Below are 9,340 nucleotides of genomic sequence, written 5' to 3' on the forward strand. Positions count from 1 at the left end.
CCTCTCTCTCTACCTCTCTCTCTACCTCTCTCTATCTACCTCTCTCTCTCTCTACCTCTCTCTCTCTCTCTACCTCTCTCTCTACCTCTCTCTACCTCTCTCTCTCTCTACCTATCTCTCTCTACCTCTCATTCTACCTCTCTACCTCTCTCTCTATCTCTCTACCTCTCTCCACCTCTCTCCCCACCTCTCTCTCTACCTCTATCTCCCTCTCTCTACCTCTACCTCTCTCTCTACCTCTCTCTCTCTGCCCTCTCTCCACTCTCTCTCTCAACCTCTCTCTCTCTACCTCTCTTTCTACCTCTCTCTCCACTCTCTCTACCGCTCTCTCTACCTCTCTCTCTACCTCTCTCTCCACCTCTCTCTCTCCACCTCTCTCTCTCTACCTCTCTCTCTCTACCTCTCTCTCTCTCTCTACCTCTCTCTCTACCTCTCTCTATCTCTCTCTCTACCTCTCTCTCTCTACCTCTCTCTCTCTCTACCACTCTCTCTACCTCTCTACCTCTACCTCTCTACCTCTCTCTCTCTCTACCTCTCTCTCTACCTCTCTCTCTATCTACCTCTCTCTCTACCTCTCTCTCTATCTACCTCTCTCTCTCTCTCTACCTCTCTCTCTCTACACCTCTCTCTCTACCTCTCTACCTCTCGCTCTCTCCTCTCTCTCTCTACTTCTCTCTCTACCTCTCTCTCTACCTCTCTCTCTGCCTCTCACTCCACCTCTCTCTCTACCGCTCTCTCTCCACCTCTCTCTCCACCTCTCTCTCTCTACCCCTCTCTCACTACCTCTCTCTCCACCTCTCTCTCTCTTTACCTCTCTCTCTCTCTATACCCTCTCTATACCTATCTCTCTACCTCTCTCTCCACCTCTCTCTCCACCTCTCTCTCTCTACCTCTTTCTCTCTACCTCTCTCTCTATCTCTCTCTCTACCTCTCTCTCTCTACCTCTCTCTCTCTACCTCACTCTACCTCTCTCTCTGCCTCTCTCTCTACCTCTCTCTCTACCTCTCTCTTCCTCAGTTTGTAATGGTGTAGTTATCCAGGAAGACAGTTTGGCTGCATGCAGTCTTCATTAACACAGGATCGTATCACAACAGAAACACTCCTTCCGGGTTCCCACACAGGCCATACGGACGGACCATTTGATGAGCGCTCTCCAGTTTTACCGTTTCTATTCATTCGCTAATGAGACGTTTAAAGAGAGGGGTTGAAATCCAGCCTGTCATTTTTACCATATGAAATAACATCCAACATCTGGTTTTGATGGCCTCCTATTTTACATGTAAACCTGCCAGATGGTTTTACAGTGATGGTGTAGCAGGGCCCTGTAGGGTGTAGGGTTTACGGTTTAGGGTTTAAGGTGTAGTGTTTAGAGTGTAGGGTTTAGTGTGTACTGTGTAGGGTTTAGGGTGTAGGGTTTAGGTTGTAGGGTTTAAGGTGTAGGGTTTAGGGTGTGCGCCTAGACAGTCTTCTAGATTGTTTACGGCCTGTTGATAATGAAGCTCCTCTCCTAGACTGTCCCTGAACTTTTGTGTGTTTCTTTCGTAGGACTAACAGAGGCCCTATATCGTATTTGTCCCCCAGACTGACCCCCCCGTCCCCGTCCGTCCGTGGAGCTGTTAAACCTGATGATGGAGAACTTTACGGCTGTCGGAGCATCGACCACAGAGACAGAAGGTATCCATCTGAACTGCAGCATGTCCGGGAGGCACAACTTCATCTTCACCCTGATCCCGGTGGTGTACGGCTGTAACTTTGTCATCGGCATGGTGGGGAACAGCATGGTGGTGGCGGTCATCTACCGTTACATGAAGCTGAAGACAGTGGCCAACGTGTTCGTCCTCAACCTAGCCATCTCAGACCTTACCTTCCTGATCACCCTGCCCATGTGGGCCACCTTCACAGCCACAGGCTACCAGTGGCCCTTCGGTGGGTTCCTGTGTAAGGCCAGCGCTGGCCTGGTTATGTTCAACCTCTACAGCTCCATCTTCTTCCTCACCGCGCTCAGCATCGACCGCTACCTGGCCATCGTCCACCCGGTGAGGTCGCGGCAGCGCCGTACTGTGCTCTACGCCCGTATCACCTGCGTCCTGGTTTGGCTCTTCGCCCTCCTGCTGTCCGTCCCCACGGCCCTGACCAGAGACCTGATGCACATCACCAACTACAACATCACCACGTGTGGCGTACTGCACCCTGAGGTTTGACATGAATATGGCTCCTTTCACAATGTGACTCTTAAACGGGCACCTCTGTGTAAATACTTGTAATTGTTGTCTTTACTGTTGTTGTTTTCAACTGAATTGAGTGTAAAGAGTTTAAAGTATCAGTCTTTCCCACCTGCTATCTACCATCCGGCTGGAGCATCCTACTGCTTTTAATAATCTAGTCAATTTAACCAATCACTCAATCAGGGCTCCAGGCACCTCCTCCTCATCATCAGCCTGATGAAGAGCATCCTGGGATTCCTGGTTCCCTTCCTCATTATCATATCATGCTACTGCCTGATTGGTCAAGCCCTGGTCAGGGCGAGGAGCATCCAGAAGACCACCCGGTCGAGAGACGATGAGGTGTTGAGGATGCTGGCGGCAGCTGTCCTGGCCTTCTTCCTGTGTTGGATGCCTCACCAGGTGGGAGGAGACTCCCTCCACACACACACACACACACACACACACACACACATAATATTCAGGTATTATCCCGTTGTTATCCAGTTATTATCCCGTTGTTATTCAGGTATTATCCCGTTGTTATTCAGTTATTATCCCGTTGTTATTCAGGTATTATCCCCTTGTTATTCAGGTATTATCCCGTTGTTATTCAGGTATTATCCCGTTGTTATTCAGGTATTATCCCGTTGTTATTCAGGTATTATCCCGTTGTTATGCAGGTATTATCCCGTTGTTATTCAGGTATTATCCCGTTGTTATTCAGGTATTATCCCGTTGTTATTCAGGTATTATCCCGTTGTTATTCAGGTATTATCCCGTTGTTATTCAGGTATTATCTCGTTGTTATTCAGGTATTATCCGTTGTTATTCAGGTATTATCCCGTTGTTATTCAGGTATTATCCCGTTGTTATTCAGGTATTATCCCGTTGTTATTCAGGTATTATCCCGTTGTTATTCAGGTATTATCCCGTCGTTATTCAGTTATTATCCCGTTGTTATTCAGGTATTATCCCGTTGTTATGCAGGTATTATCCCGTTGTTATTCAGGTATTATCCCGTTGTTATTCAGGTATTATCCCGTTGTTATTCAGGTATTATCCCGTTGTTATTCAGTTATTATCCCGTTGTTATTCAGGTATTATCCGTTGTTATTCAGGTATTATCCGTTGTTATCCAGTTATTATCCGTTGTTATTCAGGTATTATCCGTTGTTATTCAGGTATTATCCCGTTGTTATTCAGGTATTATCCCGTTGTTATTCAGGTTTTATCCGTTGTTATTCAGGTATTATCCGTTGTTATCCAGTTATTATCCCGTTGTTATTCAGGTATTATCCCGTTGTTATTCAGGTATTATCCCGTTGTTATTCAGGTATTATCCCGTCGTTATTCAGGTATTATCCCGTTGTTATTCAGGTATTATCCCGTTGTTATTCAGGTATTATCCCGTTGTTATTCAGGTATTATCCCGTTGTTATTCAGGTATTATCCCGTCGTTATTCAGGTATTATCCCGTTGTTATTCAGTTATTATCCCGTTGTTATTCAGGTATTATCCCGTTGTTATTCAGGTATTATCCGTTGTTATTCAGGTATTATCCGTTGTTATTCAGGTATTATCCCGTTGTTATTCAGGTATTATCCCGTTGTTATTCAGGTATTATCCCGTTGTTATTCAGTTATCCAGGTATTATCCCATTGTTATTCAGGTATTATCCCGTTGTTATTCAGGTATTATCCCGTTGTTATTCAGTTATTATCCCGTCGTTATTCAGGTATTATCCCGTTGTTATTCAGGTATTATCCCGTTGTTATTCAGGTATTATCCCGTTGTTATTCAGGTATTATCCCGTTGTTATTCAGGTATTATCCCGTTGTTATTCAGGTATTATCCCGTTGTTATTCAGGTATTATCCCGTTGTTATTCAGGTATTATCCCGTTGTTATTCAGGTATTATCCCGTTGTTATTCAGGTATTATCCCGTTGTTATTCAGGTATTATCCCGTTGTTATTCAGGTATTATCCCGTTGTTATCCAGTTATTATCCGTTGTTATTCAGGTATTATCCGTTGTTATTCAGGTATTATCCCGTTGTTATTCAGGTATTATCCCGTTGTTATTCAGGTATTATCCCGTTGTTATTCAGTTATTATCCCGTTGTTATTCAGGTATTATCCCGTTGTTATCCAGGTATTATCCCGTTGTTATTCAGTTATTATCCCGTTGTTATTCAGTTATTATCCCGTTGTTATTCAGGTATTATCCCGTTGTTATTCAGGTATTATCCCGTTGTTATGCAGGTATTATCCCGTTGTTATCCAGTTATTATCCCGTTGTTATTCAGGTATTATCCCGTTGTTATTCAGGTATTATCCCGTTGTTATTCAGTTATTATCCCGTTGTTATTCAGGTATTATCCCGTTGTTATTCAGGTATTATCCCGTTGTTATCCAGTTATTATCCCGTTGTTATTCAGGTATTATCCCGTTGTTATTCAGGTATTATCCCGTTGTTATTCAGGTATTATCCCGTTGTTATTCAGGTTTTATCCCGTTGTTATTCAGGTATTATCCCGTTGTTATCCAGTTATTATCCCGTTGTTATTCAGGTATTATCCCGTTGTTATTCAGGTATTATCCCGTTGTTATTCAGGTATTATCCCGTCGTTATTCAGGTATTATCCCGTTGTTATTCAGGTATTATCCCGTCGTTATTCAGGTATTATCCCGTTGTTATTCAGGTATTATCCCGTTGTTATTCAGGTATTATCCCGTCGTTATTCAGGTATTATCCCGTTGTTATTCAGTTATTATCCCGTTGTTATTCAGGTATTATCCCGTTGTTATTCAGGTATTATCCCGTTGTTATTCAGTTATCCAGGTATTATCCCATTGTTATTCAGGTATTATCCCGTTGTTATTCAGGTATTATCCCGTTGTTATTCAGTTATTATCCCGTTGTTATTCAGGTATTATCCCGTTGTTATTCAGGTATTATCCCGTTGTTATTCAGGTATTATCCCGTTGTTATTCAGGTATTATCCCGTTGTTATTCAGTTATTATCCCGTTGTTATTCAGGTATTATCGTTGTTATTCAGGTATTATCCGTTGTTATTCAGGTATTATCCGTTGTTATTCAGGTATTATCCCGTCGTTATTCAGGTATTATCCGTTGTTATTCAGTTATTATCCCGTTGTTATTCAGGTATTATCCGTTGTTATTCAGGTATTATCCCGTTGTTATTCAGGTATTATCCCGTTGTTATCCAGTTATTATCCCGTTGTTATTCAGGTATTATCCCGTTGTTATTCAGGTATTATCCGTTGTTATTCAGGTATTATCCCGTCGTTATTCAGGTATTATCCGTTGTTATTCAGTTATTATCCGTTGTTATTCAGGTATTATCCGTTGTTATTCAGGTATTATCCCGTTGTTATTCAGGTATTATCCCGTTGTTATTCAGGTATTATCCGTTGTTATTCAGGTATTATCCGTCGTTATTCAGGTATTATCCCGTGTTATTCAGTTATTATCCCGTTGTTATTCAGGTATTATCCCGTTGTTATTCAGGTATTATCGTTGTTATTCAGGTATTATCCCGTTGTTATTCAGGTATTATCCCGTTGTTATTCAGGTATTATCCGTTGTTATTCAGGTATTATCCCGTTGTTATTCAGTTATTATCCCGTTGTTATTCAGGTATTATCCCGTTGTTATTCAGGTATTATCCCGTTGTTATTCAGGTATTATCCCGTTGTTATTCAGGTATTATCCCGTTGTTATTCAGGTATTATCCCGTTGTTATCCAGTTATTATCCCGTTGTTATTCAGGTATTATCCCGTTGTTATCCAGTTATTATCCCGTTGTTATTCAGTTATTATCCCGTTGTTATCCAGGTATTATCCCGTTGTTATTCAGGTATTATCCCGTTGTTATTCAGGTATTATCCCGTTGTTATTCAGGTATTATCCCGTTGTTATTCAGTTATTATCCCGTTGTTATTCAGGTATTATCCCGTTGTTATGCAGGTATTATCCCGTTGTTATTCAGGTATTATCCCGTCGTTATTCAGGTATTATCCCGTTGTTATTCAGGTATTATCTCGTTGTTATTCAGGTATTATCCCGTTGTTATTCAGGTATTATCTCGTTGTTATTCATGTATTATCCCGTTGTTATTCAGGTATTATCCCGTTGTTATTCAGGTATTATCCCGTTGTTATTCAGGTATTATCCCGTTGTTATTCAGGTATTATCCCGTTGTTATTCAGGTATTATCCCGTTGTTATGCAGGTATTATCCCGTTGTTATTCAGTTATTATCCCGTTGTTATCCAGTTATTATCCCGTTGTTATTCAGGTATTATCCCGTTGTTATTCAGTTATTATCCCGTTGTTATTCAGGTATTATCCCGTTGTTATTCAGTTATTATCCCGTTGTTATTCAGTTATTATCCCGTTGTTATTCAGGTATTATCCCGTTGTTATCCAGGTATTATCCCGTTGTTATTCAGTTATTATCCCGTTGTTATTCAGTTATTATCCCGTTGTTATTCAGGTATTATCCCGTTGTTATTCAGGTATTATCCCGTTGTTATGCAGGTATTATCCCGTTGTTATTCAGGTATTATCCCGTTGTTATTCAGGTATTATCCCGTTGTTATTCAGGTATTATCCCGTTGTTATTCAGGTATTATCCCGTTGTTATTCAGGTATTATCCCGTTGTTATTCAGGTATTATCCCGTTGTTATTCAGGTATTATCCCGTTGTTATGCAGGTATTATCCCGTTGTTATCCAGTTATTATCCCGTTGTTATTCAGGTATTATCCCGTTGTTATTCAGTTATTATCCCGTTGTTATCCAGTTATTATCCCGTCGTTATTCAGGTATTATCCCGTTGTTATGCAGGTATTATCCCGTTGTTATTCAGTTATTATCCCGTTGTTATTCAGGTATTATCCCGTTGTTATTCAGGTATTATCCCGTTGTTATTCAGGTATTATCCCGTTGTTATTCAGGTATTATCCCGTCGTTATTCAGGTATTATCCCGTTGTTATTCAGTTATTATCCCGTTGTTATTCAGGTATTATCCCGTTGTTATTCAGGTATTATCCCGTTGTTATTCAGGTATTATCCCGTCGTTATTCAGGTATTATCCCGTTGTTATTCAGTTATTATCCCGTTGTTATTCAGGTATTATCCCGTTGTTATTCAGGTATTATCCCGTTGTTATTCAGGTATTATCCCGTTGTTATTCAGGTATTATCTCGTTATTATCCTGTTATTATTCTGTTATTATCTCGTTATTATCTTGTTATTATTCGGTTATTATCTCGTTGTTATTCTGTTATTATCCCGTTATTATTCAGTTATTTTCTCATTTGTATTCCGTTATTATCTTGTTATTATCTTGTTATTATTCGGTTATTATCTCGTTATTATCTTGTTATTATTCGGTTATTATCTCATTGTTATTCTGTTATTATTCTGTTATTATCTCGTTATTATCTCTTTATTATCTCGTTATTATCTCGTTATTGTTCGGTTATTATCTCGTTATTATTCGGTTATTATCTCATTATTAACTCGTTATTATCTTGTTATTATTCGGTTATTATCTCGTTATTATCTCGTTATTATCTTGTTATTATTCGGTTATTATCTCGTTATTATCTCATTATTATCTTGTTATTATCTTGTTATTATTCGGTTATTATCTCGTTATTATCTCGTTATTATCTTGTTATTATTCGGTTATTATATCGTTATTATCTCGTTATCATCTCATTATTATTCTGTTATTATCTCATTATTATTCAGTTATCCTGTTGTTTTCCTGTTCCTCCCTGAATGTTCTCTTGGAGTGATGAGGAATGTCCTTTTGTCTTTCTAGAGTTGTAAAGTTAATGTAATCTCTTCCCCATCTTAGGTATTCCACTTCATGGAGCTCCTGGCCCAGCTAAAGGTTATAACTAACTGTGTGATGGTGGACGTCATCGACACGGCCATGCCCTTCACCATCTGCATCGCATTTCTCAACAGGTAGCCTAGAGGTTCATCTGGGAAAACCCAGAACTAAAATCTCACGTAATTGAATTAGATGTTAAGTGTATCTACGATATATAACCTAGAGGTTAAAGGGGCAGGCAACTGGAAGGTCAACTGGAAGGTCACTGGTTCGAATTTTGACCCTAACTGGGGAAAATCTACCCTTGGTACCTGTCTATTTCTTTCCTCTCCTTGCCACTCCTTGTCATGCTAAACATGTTTGGCATTATAACGTAGAGAACAAGGAGTGGAATGACAGCACAAACATGGCTGGATTTCAGGAACGTTGCATTGACAATAATAAAGTATTATCTGATGTTATGTTATATCGCCAGCTGTGTCAACCCCATCCTCTACGGCTTCGTGGGACAGAACTTCAGGAAGAACCTGGTCCTACTGCTCCGCTGCTCCCCCGCTGGCCTGGCTGGGACACATCCCTCCATCATCTCTAAGATGTCCACCCTGTCCTACCGCCCCTCTGAGGCCCTGCACCTCACCAACAAGAACAATGTCTGATGTGAGGAGGGAAGGAGTGTGTAGCTGTGTAATTCCTTGGCTCTTCTGGTTGTGTCAAGTGAGGAGTATGAAGGAATACACATTGTGGATGCCTCCCAAATGGCCCCCTAGTCCCTATATAGTGCCCTTTGGGCCCTGGTCAAAAGTAGTGCACTATATAGGGAATAGGGTGCAATTTGGTACACATCCCCAACTGTTATACCAAGCACTGAACCGTGGTTAGAAGTTGTACTGTAGAACTGTAGAGAAATACAGGTAGAACATGACTATTAAATACTGAGGCAATGTTCCTTTGTGTCTGAATCATGAGTCCATGAGACAGATTTGTTCACTGCCTTGTACAACATACAGCAGATGTGCATGGTGAGCTAACAGATGTCATTGTAATGCAGCTTTAGAACAAAACAGCTGCGTTATTTCTGTTTAAATACTGATGTGAAATACTATTACTGTAGTTTGGTATTCATGTTTTTTTGTTGTCACACAGGTACATAGATATGTAAGCAGGAGCATATATACAGTATTTATACTGCACATTCAGTAAATGTTACCTTTGAATATACTGTAGCTGAGATTAAAGTGATGAGTGAGAAAGTTACTGATGCAGA

General features: G+C 40.5%; 1 protein-coding gene across 1 annotated transcript; it reads left to right on the top strand.

Annotated features, from left to right (window-relative positions):
- Positions 1-1,628: 1,628 nt before the first annotated feature.
- LOC135539313 (type-1 angiotensin II receptor-like) lies at positions 1,629-8,732 on the top strand. Its single transcript, XM_064965133.1, has 4 exons — positions 1,629-2,195; positions 2,409-2,624; positions 8,098-8,210; positions 8,552-8,732. The coding sequence occupies exons 1-4, from the start codon at positions 1,629-1,631 to the stop codon at positions 8,730-8,732; spliced, it is 1,077 nt and encodes a 358-aa protein (XP_064821205.1).
- The last annotated feature ends 608 nt before the right edge of the window (positions 8,733-9,340 follow it).

Source organism: Oncorhynchus masou, unplaced genomic scaffold, assembly GCF_036934945.1.
Source record: "Oncorhynchus masou masou isolate Uvic2021 unplaced genomic scaffold, UVic_Omas_1.1 unplaced_scaffold_1804, whole genome shotgun sequence".
In the NCBI taxonomy this organism is placed as follows: Eukaryota; Metazoa; Chordata; class Actinopteri; order Salmoniformes; family Salmonidae; genus Oncorhynchus; species Oncorhynchus masou.

Excerpts from the sequence above, each read along its gene's own strand:
- LOC135539313 (XM_064965133.1), top strand. The coding sequence starts at position 1,629 with ATGGAGAACTTTACGGCTGTCGGAGCATCGACCACAGAGACAGAAGGT. Across the intron at positions 2,196-2,408 it reads GTGGCGTACTGCACCCTGAG|GGCTCCAGGCACCTCCTCCT; the intron begins GTTTGACATGAA and ends TCACTCAATCAG. Across the intron at positions 2,625-8,097 it reads TGTGTTGGATGCCTCACCAG|GTATTCCACTTCATGGAGCT; the intron begins GTGGGAGGAGAC and ends TCCCCATCTTAG.